Source organism: Otolemur garnettii, unplaced genomic scaffold (genome assembly GCF_000181295.1).
Source record: "Otolemur garnettii isolate 467f Iridium unplaced genomic scaffold, OtoGar3 scaffold00004, whole genome shotgun sequence".
Taxonomy (NCBI): Eukaryota; Metazoa; Chordata; class Mammalia; order Primates; family Galagidae; genus Otolemur; species Otolemur garnettii.
The window spans coordinates 18,765,462-18,784,360 of NW_003852399.1; the positions used below are offsets into that span (position 1 = coordinate 18,765,462).

The following is an 18,899-nucleotide window of genomic DNA, read 5'->3' on the forward strand; positions in this document are numbered from 1 at the left end:
TTTTACATTGCACTTGAGTGATGACTATTTTGTAAAATACAAAAATCACCTCAGAATTTTATAACCATTATGACAATCTTTTTGATATACTGAACATGTTTGCCTGAAATTTTATTTTTACTCTATAAATAAAATGTTTATTAAAGTATTTTCCTTTGTAGTCTCAGATATTTAGGAAATAGCACTGTCCTTTGTTAAAAGGAAATGTTGAATGCAAACATTTAAAAATATGTGTGTTGCCAAGTTACCAAATGTATACATAATTTTGGGGGTGTTGGGAAATCACATTTGATAAGGTTATTATGAATAAGTCAAAGTGATGCCTAGACTTTATCAAGGCATCAGAACTCCAGGAAACATAGTGAATTTCCCAAATTAAATGAAAAGGGCTGCATTTCCAGTTTTTATTATTGAGCTATGTCACAGGTCTATTTTGGGTGGCACTAGGTTTAAAGGAGGAAAGTTTGAATTATTCTCACAGGGCTCAGGATTTGTAGAGCTTTGGCAAAGATTGTATCTGTTCTGTCTTCACCCACAAGTATTGGCTATTTCCTCTCTTTCGTTGGGAACTGCACAGATTCTTACTTACTTTGTGGTCCATTTTCTTCTAATTCATGAGTCAGCTTTGACTAAAGGTGACTTCAGAAGCCAAGCAGGTGTCATCAAATGACACCTTCGTAGCAGACAAGTAAGTGTCCGTGACAGTGATGTCGTCAAGCTCAGTGCTGAAATGGTCTGACTCCTTGATGACGCTGTAATTCAGGGCCACGCTGTAGTTAGCTGGTTTCTCTATGGGCTTCTGCTTACAGTTGCAGAGCTTTCTGAAGGCTGCACGGAATTTCTGGGACATGAGATTGTAAATCACGGGGTTGATGGCACTGTTGAGATAAATGCAAATTCTGCAGAAGAGCAAGAACCAATTTTCTTGGAAAGGGCTGGAAAGAAATGAGTTGACAACTACAAGAGTCCTGTAGGGCATCCATAAAAGGGCAAAGAGAATTACCACCACTGCCAGCATCTTGGTGACCTATGGAGAAATACAGAAAAGTGAAGTATAAGCACAAATGGAAATAAAACAAAGCAACCTTTCCTTCTCCCACCCAAACCTTTAGTTCCCAGGATGGAGTCTGAGACAAGGACTTAGATACAGGTGGTTTATTTGGGAAGTAACCACAGGAAGCAGGATTCAGGGTGCAGAAGAGAAGGTGATCCAGGAGAAAAAGCCAAAATAGGGTATGTTATTGAGATGGGCAACTGCGACTCAAATGATGTACTGTAGAATTGTCTGTCCAAGGGCAGACAGGCTGGGGCCTTTAGCCAAGAGCTGCCAGCTCACATTTGTTGAAGGGTGCCCTTAGGGATTTTAACTCTTCTGTACTTTCAGAACCAGAAACTCCTTAGGGCTTTAGCAAGAAACTTGAGGCAGAGAAGAGGAGAGACAAATAAAAGGGATAGTGGATGCCTGAAGTGGGATGTTGTCTGCCTGCAGCAACTATGCACTGTAGCTGTGGCTGAAACCAGAGTCAGGATAAGAGTTGTCAGCATAGGACACGAAAAGTGTCTGCAATCAGCATTCAGGGACCTATGGTCAAATCTCACCTTGACCTTATGAAGGGCCTAAGAAATCATCTTAACCTCTCTTATAGCTTATCTGTGAAATGGAGCCAATATTGCGTTCCTAAATCAAATGATGTGGCATAGTATAAAAAGGAGGAAGCCAACAAGCCAACACTCCCTGAAGGTCTACCATGTGACAAACACTATATTGAGTGTTTCACATTTTTAAAATCATGTTTAAAAAGCTTAAAATACTCTAAAGTAGGTATTATGCCCACAATTTTTCAAATTAAAAAACAGGTACAGAGGCTAATATGTGTTAAGTACTTTGGTAGCCATTGGAGAGCCTCATAACCAGGACTGGAATCCAAGTCGGCCTGAATCACCATCAGGTGGAGGCCGAAGTTTTTGCTCTTCTCACACACAAGCTTTCTTTCAGATTAAAGAGAGGTCTGTTCAGAAAACAAACTCTGAATTTGACCCATGGCTGGCCTCACTCCTAAATACAGTGCATGGGAGGTAAGACAATAGGCATGATAAGATTAATATCCAAGATCGTCCAAGGGCAAGCTTATCAAAAGGTATAATTTAGCAGATTCTTTTCTCACTCACCTGGGTATTCACTGAGATGCTGGGATTGGTCTGGACTCACAGTTACGTCATCTGGCTTTGACTCTATAAGTGGTTTTAAGACCTTAATCAAGTCATGAATCTGTACTTTTATGTCTACATCTGAAAGTACTCCTGGTCTTATTATTTCATTTACTTTATAGAGTTATCAGGCTATAAAATAAAATAATGAATGTGGTAAGGTGTTAAAACTGTAAAGGACTATGGACATATTACCCTTTGATTAATGACAATGTAAAGTGATCATGATATTTCAATTACATGATGAATGCATTAAAATTGTTGCAGTGGTTATTTTGGGGAGGGAGGTAATGATTGGTTTTCATCAAGAGCAAAAGTTTATACATTTTAAAATAAATTTTCAGTTATCTTCAGTCTCTTATGGAGTTTGAGAGATTTCAGCTTCCTTAGCCTGGACTTTCTAGAAGTTCTGAACTTGAAAATTACCCAAAATAGAATGAACCAATTCTCCCTCCCTTATTTCTCTTAACCTCCCAGCTACATCAGCAAAGCCCTCATGAGCAGCCTGTCTTCTGGCACAGAAGGGGATTCTCCGGTCCCCTTTTTCAAGTTCTTTAAAGATTTCACATCCAAATACCTACTCTGTCATGAATCTACTATCAACTCATTCCTGACCTGGTACTGAATCTGATCAATAGGCTCCACTTTTTGTGTGTTGGAATGGCGTCTCTGTTCCCTAGTCCTCCGTGTCCGCTGACCCTGGGGCTCCACCTTGCCTTTGACCATGCTGCTTCCACCCCAGTGAAGAACTGTCTGTGAGTCCTGCTTTTTGAGGGTGGTGCTACTTCTCTTGCTGTTACTCTTCCTAAATCCATAGCAATTCCTTGCCTCCTTCCTCAACTCTCCAAATATCATTTACTCCAACATGTCCCATCTGTGGGCATGCATAGCCTTCATCTCTTTTTGAACGATTCCTACTCCTAACTACTTCCCTGCCTTGGCCCTTGTGAGGGCTACCCACCCACCCTCACGTTACTGCACTTTCTTTGCTTCAGGGTTATTTTCTTACTTTCTTTAAGCTCTCTCTGCCCTTTAGGAGTGCAGCCCAGGCTCTTCTGTTCCACTTTACCTGCTGCTAGCTGAGCTTCCCTTCTGTGCATGTAGGATGCTGACACTCCATGTTTTACCAAGAGGGGCAGAGAAGTGGTTCAGTGGGAAGATGTGATTTTCACACTGGTTCATAAAATATTGGGTTAAACACTGCAGAAACTCTGACTTCCTTAGAGATGGGGAGAGTCTTACACAGCCAAGAGGTTAACTAAAACCTGATATTTCCAAAGAAGGCTTTTAAGATTATAAGTAAATATTTGAATTGGCCCTAAGAAATGAAAGTTCAATTTAATGATATATGTTCTGAGCTTTGGGAGGAGATAATAGTAATTATTGCCTTCATTGTCATCATTACCATAATCATCAGCATCATCACCTACACCCCAACTTTTCTCCCCTGTCTAATACTCCAGGTTCTCTGACATCAGCTCACTGCTTCACCCCTGTCAGTATTTTTGACAGTGAGTTTTTTTTTTTTTTTTTTTTTGCAGTTTTTGGCTGGGGCTGGGTTTGAACACTCCACCTCCAGCATATGGGGCAGGTGCCCTACTCCTTTGAGCCACAGGTGCCACCCTCGACAGTGAGTTTTTGACGGTGTTATCCCCATTATGGTCTCCAAAATATTTAACTTCTTTTACATATAAACCCAACACAACTATTACTGCTAATTTTCAGAAGAAAAGTTGAATTTTGTTTTGTTTTTCTCTGTCGCCTGGCTTAGGATGCAATGATCTTATCAAAGCTGACCACAGCCTCAAGCTCCTGGCCCAAAGCTATTCTCCTGCCTCCACCTCCCAAGAAGCTGGGACTACAAGCATGCATGACCACACTTGGCTGATTTTTCTATTTTGTGTGGAGACAGGGTCACTCTATTTTGCTCAAGCTGATCTTGAGCTTCTGCCCTCAAACAATCCTTCCACCTCGGCCTCCTAAAGTGCTGGGATTATCCGTGTGAGCCACCACACCAAGCCTATTTGTTGAATTTCCTCTATTTTAATATTTTTCTTTGCAATCGTCAGGTGAAACTTTGCATCTACATTTTACATCCGTCTACCTCTTTGCACTTAATGTCAGTGAGAGAGAAACGCTAATGTGTACAGAAGGGCACTCTGTTTCAAGGTTGCATCTCTCCCATGCTCTTCCATAGCCCCACCTCCCGCCCCCCTGCCCTGGGCATTCTTTGACATCACCCTTCAGCATTTCATTGTGATGAATATACTTGTTCATCTCTCTAATAAATGGTACATTTCTCCAGGGCATGGGCAAATTTATGCATTTCCCTGCTCTTGGGTATTTCATACATTATATGACATAAAGAAGCCCTTAGAAACAGTTGAATAAATTCAGGCATGGAAGAAATTATTTCAAAATATAGAACTTTTTCTGGGTTCTGAAAAAGTCAAAAAAATTGGTCATATTTCACATGGTCAAAAAAATTTACAAACATTTCTTTTTTTAAATATTAAATAATCCCCCACAAATGGAGGCTAGGTCAATTAAAAAAATGAGTCCTTACTACATTTCAACTTTTATTTGAAATATATTTTTAAAAATTTAAGGAGCCGTGAAATGAAATAAATGCAGTGATGTTTCTGAGATCGACCCAGAGGAAATTATGTTTCCAGTAACACTGCTTAACCCCACTCATAATTATTTTTAGTGAATTTCAAATATCTTTAATTGAGTTTAATAATGTTCTAAAATATTAACAATTTTTTTATTAGGTTATTCGTACATAGATCATAAATACATTTATGCCATGATAGGATTCAATGTGTTGATTATTTGTACAAATTGGAATGCTTACGTGCTACTAAGCAACAAATTTTTAATAGAACCAGAGCTTGGCTTTTAACACCTCTTCCTCAATAAAGAAGCACCATCTAGAAAGGAATTGTTCTAGAGATTATAGTTCCTACCCAATTAATTTCACTATTGATTTTCAAGTTTTATTTCTGCTGATATTCTTTATCCTAAAAAAGTGACAAAAATGCAAATTTGAAAAATGTCCTAAAAACCTCATTATTTTTAAGCATTGACATTTTTTGCTGGAGTAGTACAAAGGGTGAGCTGTGGTATGAAAGACTACTTCTTTGTAGCAGCCTTTGCCCAGGATGCAAGGGTCCTAGAGAAACAGCACAACTGGAGGTGGCGCCTATGGCTCAAAGGAGCAGGGCTCTGGCCCCATATGCTGGAGGTAGCAGGTTCAAACCCAGCCCCGGCCAAAAACTGCAAAAAAAAAGAGAGAAACAGCACCACTCAATCTTTGGCTGAAAATGACCTTCCAGTATATTTTTTGGTTGGGAAGGAATTTGCCCATTCTAAATTATTTATTTGCATCCCTACTGTGTATCAGCCTTCTGGCTCTTAATGATTCAACAGTGATCCAAGGAGACATTGCCAATGCCTTCAAATCCCTTAATTATATTGGGCAATTGTAACACAATTGGAACAAGTGCTGAGACAGGTAAGTGTGGGTTCTGTGAAAGCACCTGATCTGGACTTGGGGTGGAAGGAGATTTGCGAGGACTTTCTGGCCCAAGTGACATCTAAGTCCAAATCTTAAGGTAAAAAGAGGTGGAAAGATTTCAGAGATTCAGTGTATGGGTCTACTTGGAAGCATAAGAGTGGGGCACATCACAGAGGCTAGAAGTGATTTAGTAAGCAAGTGCCAATTGTAGCATGTAAAAAAGTGGTGCTATCTCTTTCCCTAGGAAGCCAGTGAAAATCATTGCTGAAGTCTTTTTTTTTTTTTTTTGGCAGAGTCTCACCCCAGGTAAAGTGCAGTGGCATCATCATAGCTCACTGCAGTCTGCGGCTCCTGGGCTAAAGCGATCCTCCCTCCTCAGCTTCCAAGTAGCTCCGACTATAGGTGCTGGCCGCTGGGTCTGCTAATTTTTTTGTTTTTAGTAGAGATGGAGTCTTGCTCTAACTCAGGCTAGTCTTGAGCTCCTGGCCTCCAGCAGTCCTCTTGCCTCAGACTCCCAGAGTGCTAGGATGACAGATGTGAGTCACTGCATCTGACCAAAGTCTTTATTTTTATATGATGAGTGAAGTCATGCTTCATGCATGTTTGGCTGTCATCCCTTTCTCCTTTTATACAGAAGAGGGAATACAGCTGCAGGATGGAGTGTTGAATTCTAGAGAAATTCAGTCCTGGGGACCCAGTTTAGTCAACATGGAAGCAGGAAGACATTTTTGCAGAAGATATAGAAGGCAAACAAAGGAGGCTGTAACATTCATTTGATTTAAACATGGTGTTTAAAGAGAGTTGCCACCACAGATGGTTGAGAAGGGAAGGGTCTGGGCTTGATGAGCTGCTGTCCTTGGTCACCTGTGTTATCTTCTTTGTGAGGATCAGCTGGAGAGTTGATCAAGCCCTTTCATTCTTTATTGTGTTTAAATACATGGAATAAATGACAAAGTTCTCATGAGAAAATGTGGATTCAGAGGTTCTCAACACACCCTTTGTCATCTTTATGAAGTCTCTAGATCAGCAGTTTTCAACCTGTGGGTCACGACCCCTTTGTAACAATGAAAATACATCCTGCATATCAGATATTTACATTGTGCTTCATAACAGTAGCAAAATTACAGTTATGAAGTGGTAATGAAAATAATTTTATGGTTGGGGGTCACCACAACATGAGGAACTGTGTTAAAGTGTCACGGCATTAGGAAGGTTGAGAACTACTGCTCTAGATAAAGATCCTATTTGGCATTTTTAAAATGTGAATTGAACAGATTTCTTTCTTATTGTTAAGAGTATAGCTCTTTGCATAGGCACAAGTTCAACTCTGCACATGTGTGCTGTGTGGAAAAACAAGGGAATTAGATTCTCTCTTCTGGCCTGTGAGGAATCTTATACAGCTACTATCACTATTGCTATTATGGTATTATAACTCTTCCTACAAGTTCTGAGACTATTAATTAACAATTGTTTATTGTTTTTTTTTTTTAAAATACTGTTAGATTTATGAAAGAGTTGGAAATATAATTCAGAGAGTTTCTATATATCCCACATCAAAGTCTCCATGTTATCACCCCCTTATATTACTATAGCATGTTTGTCACAATTAATGAATCAATATTGATAATTCTTATGTGGAGTCACTTTATTCAGATTTCTTTGCTTTTTGCCTCATGTTCTTTTTTCTACTCCAAGATCTCACCCAGGATACCACATTGTTTAGTTCTCATGTGTCCTTGGGTTCCTCCAGGCTGAGACAATTTCTCTAGCTTTCCTTGTTTGATGATTTTTTTGATGATCTCAAGGGTTTTAAGGAACACACAGTAGAACCTCTATAAGTTGACCATGACCTTGATAGTTTTAAGGAATACAGAGAAGAACGTCTATAAATTGACCACCACCCAAGGGACTGTAGCGAGCTGGTCAACATATGGAGGTGGTCAACATAAGGAACTAGGTTTACTATCCTGATAGTACTTGTGGTGCATGTCTTGTCTATGAAAATTAGGTCAACCTAAGGAGATGGTCAGTGTACGGAGGTGGTGAGCTATGGGAGGCTCCACTATATTAGGCATTTTGTACAATGTACCTCTGTTTGAGTTTGGCTAATGTTTTTCTCATGGTTAGACAGGGTTATGGATTTTTGAGAGAAAAGCCACAGAAGTGATGTGCCATTTGCAACATAATATATCAACATTTTTCTCTTGAACTCACTCCAAGCAAGCTTGCCAGAATGGGATAAGCCATGAAGATAATGACTTTAAACATATCTTTTGAGAGTTGTGCTGGAAGAACTGGAGGGACCAGGGAATAGTATCTAGTACACAAGTGGGGAAGTTGGTCTCTGCTCAAGCATATACACAAAATTACTTTTTAAGTACCTGCCTATTCTTTCTTAATCACATTTAGCAGATCAAGATAACACATGAGAAAATGCTACCTTTCCCATCCTTAGTCTGAATACTCAATGGAGTTCTGATGAAAATTAATTGTTGAATTCTTTGGAATGAACTAAATTCTTTTGTTATCATTAAACCATTTTGTGCTCATATTCCTCTAAGTTCCATTGGGAAATGTTATCAGTTTGTTGTTGAGGAACTGAAAATTGAGCTCAAAGAAGCACAGAAGTAGGCCAAGTAGCTCATGCTATAAGCTCGTCTATAAGCAGCAAAGCTAGTTACTGAACCAAGTTCTTTTGAGTCTAGGTCTAGTTTTCTTTCCAGAAAATAACAAAGTCAACATGTTTAATGAGTTGAAGAATTTCAGCTGCTATAAATATTGTTTATGAACTATTTGGAAGGGATTATATTGTTGCCAGAAAACATCGTTAATCCTGGAGTCGCTTGGTTTTTTTTCACCACAAATTGCAGTGTTACATTTAGAAAGTACTGAAGAGGAAGAAAGTTTTTATAACAGGATAGAAAGGAAAACTTCACACCCATCTTTCACGGGGGGTGGGAATAAAAAGAGAATTAAACATGTAAAACTAAGCAAATAAAACAATAGAAACCTATAGTTCTTGAACCACAACCCAATGAATAGGATGTCATTTATTAGGCTCTGATTACATGGGAATTGGAGACAATTTGATTAACTGTCAGACATTAGTTTATTATTTTAGGAAATCATGGGAGTTGTTGTTGGAATTCTGATTCAGAATAAATTCTGAATTTTGATTCTATATATGACTTAGAAAAAATTCTGTGCATGGTCGTGGGTCTTGTTTCTATCTCACACTAAGCATCTGGAGATAAAGGCTATGGCATAGTTTTTATGTGTTATAGAGTGACAATGTAGAGAAGGGATAGAAGAAAGTTGAAATCAGCATTCGGCATCTTGGTTTCACAATCTTTCTCTGCCCTTGAGGACACTGGAAAGGTTAATCTGAACTTTGTCTAAATTCCTGGGCAATCTTAAGTTGTGGAAAAGGTTTGTTAGTACTGAAAAGGCAAAGCCATATATCAGAAAGTAATAACCACATCATCAAACTTATATTTGAAGACTATTTACCTCTTTTATAATGAGTGATTTTCAAAGACCTCATAGGTAACTTTAATTTATTAATGGGTTCTTTACCAATTTTGGATCCCACCTTGTATGACATCAAGTTCTGTTTCTGGCTTCACGAGCAAAGTAAATTAACAACACATTTTCACTGTATCTCTACCGTACAAAAAGCTGGGAGGGGTCCTTAGTACATGTGTCTGCCACATAATAAGTGCTCAATGCAGTTCAATTGTTGAGTAAATACTTAATTTTTATAAATGTTAAAATATAATTATGGAGGTAAATATGGGTTAGGGTTCTTTAAATTAGCAAAGTGTTCTAGTTTGTGTACTTCTTCTGGCTATAAGACTTCCATTTTCAGAAGGGTACTTTTTTCTGGAAATGTTATATATTTTTGGTTAATAAATGCAAAACAGGTAGCCTTTGATATTCTGATGCCATTCTATGGAAGACAAGAGCACATTCCACATTTGGACCCTGTCCACATTCTTCTGCATTTCTGCATATTAAAAAAGTGTTCTGTGACTAGGACTATTTTGCTCTCAGATGGTCCTCAGCAAAGTGGTCCAGAACCCTGTGCATTTTGTTTCATTAATAAAGCTGGTTGAAGGATCCACTTGACTTCATAATTAAATATACCTGAATTTAGCCAAGTTCCCACACAGATTGGAAGTTCTGGAAGCTGATTCTTGCAGATTATTCCTCTTTGCTTTGACTTATGTCTGGACATTCAGTTTTTAAGAGAAACCTTGGTGTGGGGTGCTTCATACCATGAAGTGAGATTACTGGTGGGGCTTCAAAGTTGAATGATGGAGCCAAAAAAGGGATTGGAATGAACCCCAAATCAGTTAATGTATAATAAAAGTGAATCAAAGCTGAGTGGTAATTCATAGAAGAAAGATCGCGGGCTGACATGCTCTGCTTTTTGCATTATTTATGAATTTCTTGAAGAAGCCACCCAGGGATACTAGCATGTATGATGTTTCTGAGTCCACTTGTCAAGTGCTGTATCTAAATGTTGTCTTCAGAATAGCCACTCTTGCAGGCATTACATAGTGTTTTCTGGACTCTACTCCGATTTTAAATGCTCATGGAAACAGATCATTAAACACTCATTGTAGAGAAACTTTGGCTGTATTTGGTAATGCTTGAGGAAGAAGTTGGGCTTAAGGGGAAAACATACAGGATTTTGAAAGTATAATTTTATTGGTACAGAGCATCTAGCAAAATGGCAAAAATATTTTTTTCCTCCACAATTCTAGAGGGTGCTGAGGAAGATAAGCAGAGCTCTTTCCTCAGCAAGATATTTGAGGGGACAAGAAACTAGGCTCCGTATCTCAGGGGGACTGCATGTACCAACAGGGTCACAAGCTGGCACTGTCATTGGCACAGGCAACAGTGGAGTTACAGGACAGCGTAATGCTGTGTAGAACGTAATGTGACCCTTCCTCTGTGATGCCCCAAATTTTCCAGGAAAATAACTGTGTATCACCAAGGACAAGTGTGAAGGTACTTCCTGCAGGAAATGAACAGAGTTCTGCTCCCGACTCTGATGTGGAATGAACACTCAAAGTCTTGTACTTTCCTTTAAGAGCAAAGTTAGAAAGTATTAGAGAGGGATAAACACACTTGAAGAGTGAGAAAAGTGACAGGACTTTGAGCTGTCAGTCGAACTGGGGGTCAGTGTTGAGTTATGTCAGAATTTCTCTGGGTAAGCGAGGCCCCAGGAGACTGTCAGCCTTGCTTCCTGAGAATCATGGAGTGTCCGCCTTAGATGGAAACTATCCGGTATTTTCTTAACGTGTTCAAGAATGGGAAAAAAGCAATGACGATTGAAGACATTCTTATCTAACGATAGGAATTAGCCAATGCAAGGGAGAAAGAGAATTAAGACATGTGAAATACTACCTAGCAGGCAATGTTCCTGGGATCAGTATGTTCTTTATAACAGTCCTACTTGACATTCCTTGTACAGAGATTAAGACTGATGTCAGAAATTCAGATGCTGGTGTTCAAACTGCACACTGTAAAGACCTGTACATTTGACTGCAAAGTGGGTTTTTTTTGTTTTGTTTTGTTTCTGCTGGGGCTGGGTTTGAACCAGCCACCTCCGGCATATGGGTCCGGCACCCTACCCTTTTGAGCCACAGGCACTGCCCGAGCAAAGTAGTTTTTTTTTTTTCTCCTTAATACTTTGAATTGGGAAGAAATATTTTTTTTTCTGAAGTGTGCAAAACCAAAAAACAAAAATTAAGCTTAATGGCTGACCTTGGGGGAGGGGAGCAGGGAGAATGAAGAAAGGATTCTTACTGCCACACAGCTCTCTGCTTACAGCACCTAACGAGGATATCCCTGTTCACATGTGGTACTAAGTCCTTGTGGAACATGTTTTGAAAGTGTTTCTGATATTAGGCTTGTTATGCTGAGTGGAAACAGCTAGGTGCTGGGTAATATTTGCAGTTTAAATGTGAAGACTCATTGCAAAGCTTTCCACAATACCAGCAGCCAGTGTCGTGTGGAGGCTTCAGTATTGATTATGGAGTCTGATAATTGTGCATCCTGTTGCTTGGTTGTTTTCTTGTTCACAGAAGGTGAATATTTGAAAACATGCTGAAAGAGAAAAAACTCTGGCTGGCAGAATTGGGATTCACATTACAATAACATCTCAATTTAGAAAATAAAATGTCATTGGGAATTCTTTCATGAGCCGTGCTAGAAGGCAGCTAGAGTACCTTTGCCATGGGAGGAGTCTGCTATGCAGCCTTTTCTAAGTGCTCTGTCTTTTAGGTGCCTTACTGGTGAGTAGTTAAGTCTGGAACAGCCTGCCTCATTCGGACTGGCTGGGTTTTCTCACCTTTGCTCTCTACTCGTGGTCATTTTTTCTATTTGGAAAAGACTGGAAATTCTAGTGGGGCATCTTGCCTGGCTCAGAGAGAGGAATCCACATCCCAGCTGATTAATTCTCCTAAGACATTGATCCTTCAGAGAAAGAGGTGGCCCACAATTCCTCAGTCCCCTGTGATCTCTGGCTCTGCATCCTGGCAAGGTGACATTGAAGGCTGAGAGGCAGACAAGTGACACCTCAGCTTCGCCCAGTGGGGGCTGAGAAATAAAGTTAAAATGTAGAGAGTGAGTGATGGATAGGAAAGGAGGGATAGTGATCCCTAAATAGAAGTCAAACTCCCAGGGCTGCCAAATTTCAGTAGGCAGTTAGTCGTCTTGCTGCTAAAAGTCTTGGACAGCATTCCTCATCACGGAGCTGGGAGAGCCTGGGAGGTGTCCAACCCCTCTGCACCTGTGCCCCTCCCCGGGGAGACAGCCTGGACCATTCTCCGGCTGTCCAGAGTCACAGAGCTGATTTTCTAGCTGTCCCAGAAGAACTCACACAGTCAGCCAAGGGGGAGCTGTGTTTCTTTCCTTCAGCAAACCATCAATTCAACTTTTCCACTGATGTTTAGCTTTCTGGTGTGCTAAACGTGATACTCAGAATCAGAGGACTTGGCTGTAAATCTCAGCTATGCTACCTGTTACCACACAAATCTTCAACGAGCCCTGGTGTCTTCATTGAGTATGTGAAAACCCATCCGTGCAGGTTAATTGCAAGGAGGCTGTGAAACCGTGCTGTGACATGTACTGCCCCTTTCCCACACAGGGAGCTGTTGGGTTCTTTATCCTGTCTAGAAATCCACATTCTTGGTAATGGGTAGCAGCTTTATATCCTGTGTTAAGCTAACAGGCTAAGCCAAACTTCTTTCCATTTATCTGCCTCTCACCCGTTTGACTAGAAACCTATCTGAGTGTCAAAATCATGCCAGCCTTGGCTATCTGACCCAAACATTCGACAACAGCTTATTGGTGCATCAGAGTCTCTTTGGGATGGTGTAATCTTGGTTGCTTTGTGGTATAGTGTAGTGGTTAAGGCTGTCGGGGTAGGTATAGAGGTATTCTAATTCTAGTTCCACCACTTAATGTCTGTGTGACACCAAGCAAGACATCCATTCTGCTAAGCTTCAGTAGATTTGTCTGTGAAATATGAGCAGACATGAAGACTTAATGAGGTAATTTATGTAAAGTAGTGGTACAGGGTATGGTCTTCAATAAAAGACAGCTGATTTTACCCAATTTAGGAGGCATGATTTCTCATTACTGGGGAAATGTGGAAGATTTAACCACATGGCAGAGAAGTGTTTGACAATAATAATAATAATAAATACTTTACCGAATACCTCATATATATTAAATATAGCAGCTGGGACTTCCCTGAATGACTTCATCTTTATGGTGTGTGTGAGGTAGGTAGTCTCTTCATTCCACAGATGAAGAGAAGGAAATTCGGAGAAGTTCATGTCTCTTGAGAAAGTGTGGGTATGACTCTTGCCCCAAATTACCTCCTTCATGTCTCTGTTTACTGATCTGTGCTAATGGTCACGATCTTTTGTGACCTCTTCCTTCTTTTGCGTACCTGCCTGTTTTCTCTTGTTTTTCCCTAGGATCAGAGTTCCTCAAGGATTCCTACAACATGAAGGGTTAACCCCTAGTCGAGGCAATAAATATTCAGGAACTGGACGAATAAATGAATGAGTGAAAAATGGTTGATGCTACTGACTTACGCTAATGGTTGACTTACGCTATTCTAAGTCTCCCCGCCTCTGTGGAATTCCATGTGTCCATTTTACACTTCGAGCCTTCATCACAAATGTCATGATTTTGTTCACTGCATATTTTTATCTCTAACTTCTAAAAGAGGGTTTGATATCAAAAAATGCTTAATGTTGGGTGGCTCCTGTGGCTCAAGGAGTAGGACGCCAGCTCCATATACTGGGGGTGGTGGGTTCGAGCCTGGCCCCAGCCAAAACTGCAAAAAAAAAAAAAAATGCTTAATGTTAAAAATTAAAATCAGTGTGTAAAAAAAAAAACTCAAAAAAAAAATCAGTGTGTAAACATTTTTTCTCAAAAAGGGACATGATAAATCACATTGAAATTACAGTGAAGAAAATTTTCTATAGTCTGTTATGCTGTAGAAATACAGAATTATTGGCTATGTTGGTATGAAGAATTTAGGACAAGTACAGGGCTAAAGGAATGCTAGCTCCCAATGATTTACGCTGGGCTCCCTTCCCATTATTGGATATTGATGGACCCTGGGTTAATATATACCAAAGTGACCCAGGATTTGCCCCCAAACTAACAAATCTCACTTTGACAGGTATTCTTGTTCTGTCCTGACAGCTGTCACACTCCATCATTTGTGGCTTCGCTGTCACTCATGAAGCTGTAGAAAGCAATTTCTCATGATGGCACTCTGCATCAATAGATCACAAATTTGTATTTTTAGAGCCAGTTGAATGAAAGCAAGGATTCTCTAATACAGGGGTCCTCAAACTTTTTAAACAGGGGGCCAGTTCACTGCCCCTTAGAGCGTTGGAGGGCCAGACTATAGTTTAAAAGGACAGGTAGCTGCTAAGCAGGACAGGCAGCAGTGGCAAAAACACCCGGCGGACTGGATAAATGTCCTCAGCGGGCCATAGTTTGAGGACACCTGCTCTAATACAATCAGCAAAGCTTTTTATTTAGGAGATACGTGAGTTAAGCTGCAGGGAGAGGATGCACTAGCTGCTAATTTAGGCTGCCTGTGGTAGGCTTGAACTCCCCTGGTTCTGGCAGTTTTGTAGCATTCAAACATATTGACTTAATATGTTTGTTTATTTATGGAGCACTTATGCACTAGCACTTGTGCTAAGTACATAATATTTTCATGTATTAACTCCTAATTAGGAATAATTCAGGGGGCACTAAACTTTATTGTAGAGGGTCAAATAGTAAATATTTTAGCCTTTGCAGGCCGTATAATCTCTGTTACAACTGCTCCCCTCTGCCAGTGGAGTGAGAAAGCACCCACGTTCACAATATACAGATGAATGGGTATGTCTTTTTCAATTCCATGTATACTTTACTTAGGAATACAAGCAAGAGCTGATGTGGCCCATGACTGTTATTTGCCAACCCAGGAAACAGATGAACACTTTTAACAAAACAGATAATTGCATATAATCTATTTCAAACTACTGTCATGATTGATAACTAGTTTTTTCAAGTTCTTCATTCAACTATCGACAGAGCCCACGAGAAATATGAACCCACACAATGATGGCTTTCAGCTTCGGGACCAAAGTTTTGATTTAAGATTTTATTTCTCATATGACCAAATCATAATTAGTATTATCACTTGACTAACACTTAATGGAATATAATGGTAACACTGTTCTTTTAGCCATCCTGAGAGTTCTTTTTCCAGAAGATATGCCCTTGTGTGGATGATTAGATCAGAAGTGTTAATGGCAGTACAGGAGGCACGTGGAGAAGATGCATTGATGGATGGATGAGAGTCAGACCTCCTGGCTCTGAGCAAGCCAATCTCTTGGTTTTTCTATCAAATTCTCCTAATTTATATCTCCATTTTACAAATGAGGGAACTCACGCACCTCTGTTTACAAATGGTAAACAAGGATTTGAACCAGGCAGGAGAGTGTCAGTCTATCTGCCTTTGTAAAGTTAATGGTTTCTTATTCCCCAGGTGAGAACTACATAGAGATTGTCATACTTCCTCTTACCTGAAATGAAGGGAGCTAACACTGTGTTTGGGTAAAGAAACACTTATGAAAAATTTCTATCAACTACTGACCTACCTAACGTTCCCTATTCCACCAATGGAAAATTTTTCAATTTTGAATTAGAACATAGGATGCATTTTCTTTTAGAATAAGAGTTACAAAAGTTTATAAAATATGATTAAATAATATCACCAATGCTTTATTTCCAGCATATAAAAGCCAAATGACTTATGTAGGACAGCCTGGCATCTTAACATTGCATCAGTGAGGAAAAACTCTGTTGATTGAGTTGCAGGCACTGATTTATAAATGGCATTCACCAGTGCCTGTCTATAGAATTAAAACAACACCACACTCTGAAAATAGGCTATTTATTCAATATCTCTGGCTGCCCTATTTAAAATTACTCCCCTCCTAGTTCAGCATTTCATTATCTCCTTTATTTGCTTGATTTTTTTTCTCCACAAACTGATATGCCATAATTTGATATAATATGTATAGTTTTTTTTTAAATTTCCTGTTTACTTACTCCCTTGCCCTTAAAATGAAAGCTCCATGGGACAGAGATGGTTGTCTTATTTGCTCATTGCCGTGTTCCCAAAGTCCAAAACAGTGCAGTTCCCAAAGTCCAAAACATTTAAGCGGATATTCAATGCATTTCTGTGGCGTGAAAGCAGGAGTTTGTCAGACATAGAAGCAGCAGCTCTCCCCCTCTTTTCTTCTGGGCTTACATATAGCTCTCTCTCCCTCTGCACCTTATCTCTGAGATGCTAGCACCAGGAGTAAGTGTGCGAGGAAGTATACGGTTGCTATCAGAGACTTTGATGAGAACTAGGAGCAGACTCCTTGCTTTTCCCTTTTTTGACCGAGTGACCTTGAACATAATGTCATTAACTCTTAGACCTCTCATCTTTAAAACCAATGGGATAAATTATATGTATATCATAGCAGCAAATGGGATGATGCGTAAAAATCCCTTAACATACGCCTGGCACATGTTAACAGTTCAATAATAATTATTTATTGGAACAGTTAGTAAACGGCTGACACCCATGCAAATGGGACGGATTACTTTCTAGGTTACATTGTTCGGAGGAAGACCAGAGAAGTAGGGTGTGACGTGATAGTAAATGAAGAACCTAAATGAGTGTTTAGATCATGGTCCTTGAACAGGATTGGAGAGCATTATGGAGGATGATAGGGATCACTGGGGGGAGTTTTCAAAACTCATCACGCTCCCCGGAGGGTCTGCAGTTCTTCTTTGGCTTTAGCCCTTGCAGGGCAGGTGCCTCTGCAGCTGAAGGGAAGATGTCCAGCTCCTCGGGGATCTTGGATGAAACAAATGTTGATAACGACACATTTACAATACGGTATTCAGACATAGTATGTTCCAATCCTCGTGATGACCATAAACAGGGCCATATATTGAAAATACTGGTTAGTTATATACAAGGAAATGGCTCTTCATGCCGCAGGCTTCTGTGCAGAGCGCTTCCCCAGCAGTTCTCTGTAACAGCCGAGATATTTTACTTCGCAGGGCAGACATTTCTATTTCTCTTTAGGGGAAAATGGTTTCGTGAGCTTTATCCTTGCTAATCAGCATTGTTCCGTTGTCTTCCTGATCTATTATTGGTGCTTTTGAAAGACTACTTTATATTCCAGCGTTACTAAGGAAGTTGACTTCTCTAGCTTTCATTTGAGGGATTGTTAGGTCACTTTAGCTGAGGCAGAAAGGTGACTTCACTGAATAAATAGAATTCTGATTATAATAGCTGTGCTGTGTAACTCTAACAGACAGCAGCATTATCTGACAGTGAGCTTATGCGTAGGTAACAGTCTTCAAGAAAAAAAAAATATACCTTCCTCCCAGGCTACCGAGACCCCCATAGTGAACACTAAAAATTATCTGAGATGGTAATTAATGTTGTCACAGCCCAGAAGTTTCTGTCTTTTGACTAACAAGGCATAATGAGGACAGGAATTTTCTGTCTTCTGGTGCCTCTGAGCTGTAAAATTTAAAAGTTTACCAAAATCAAGATTGCTTTCTCAACTCACGGTATATGCACAGACATTTGTCTATTTTAAAACTTGTTTTGATGGGAACAGTGAGGCTGGTGTGATTTAATAACCTCTCTGGATTAATTATTCTGAAGAAATGTGTGGAGTTGAGGAGGCGCCAGGGTGGACACTGTTATTCATTAGCTTAAAAGCCACGGTCAACAATGGCAGTCTTCTGCCTGTCTCGATTTCGGGTCTGCATGGGATTTTGAGTGGCTGACAAGGAATCCTTGAGCTGGAAGAGCTCCTCTAAGGGATAAACAACATCCTGCGTGGTGCTGAACGTGCAGAGGGGCACTGGGAGCCAGAGCCTTTCCAGCGTTGGCTTTTAGTGCTTTTGAGGGGCTTGGTGAGGAACGAAAGGCCTCAGCAAGGTTCCCATACACCCACTGGTCTATGAACAAGGAGAGTCTAGCCCTCTGGATTGTGTCAATCACAGGGAATTAAGAGTGTTCGTACCTTACGTCCCCACATTCTTTTGAGGTAAAGTCAGTGGCAATGTCAAGGCAAGAGTAGGTGCAAAAGGGAGCTTTATGCTTTTGTTACAGGCTAGTTGCGTCTAAGCGTGTTTCCAGAATTCTCTAAAGACAAAGTGGGAAGAGCTAAGATACGGGAGGGAAGAGAAAAACAGACTGTGAACATCAGACCTGGGAATACTGATAAGCAAAGGTCTGGCTCAAGATTGTGAGGAGGGAGAGACAGCCCAGGCACTGGTGCTGTTCCCAGGTCTGGAGTGAGGGATTTACTGAGGCATCTGGCTTCCACCATTTTGGAGTCAGGGTTTCTGATGAAACTTCTTGGCAAACGAAGGAATCCTTGCTCTGGGGGTAATGCATCACAGCTGATCCAGCTTGGCCCTTTTTCATAAGATCTTGCCTCAGTGAGAGAGAATGAAGTGCTAGCTCTGAAATCGTACAGGTAGTGGGCCTGTCACTCGCTTCCTGAGGCCACAAAGGGAATGACCTTGAGGACAATGCCAGTTAGCTTCTGATCAA

The 18,899-nt window shown here is 40.3% G+C and overlaps 1 protein-coding gene across 1 annotated transcript in view; it reads right to left on the reverse strand.

The window, feature by feature from the left end:
* Positions 1-487: 487 nt before the first annotated feature.
* Positions 488-18,899, reverse strand: part of TRHR (thyrotropin releasing hormone receptor) — a 33,150-nt gene continuing 14,738 nt past the window's right edge. The window contains exon 2 of the mRNA XM_003782407.1: positions 488-1,027. Within this exon, the coding sequence (XP_003782455.1) occupies positions 620-1,027 (408 nt within the window). The 3' untranslated portion in view covers positions 488-619. The remainder of the gene's footprint in view (positions 1,028-18,899) is intronic.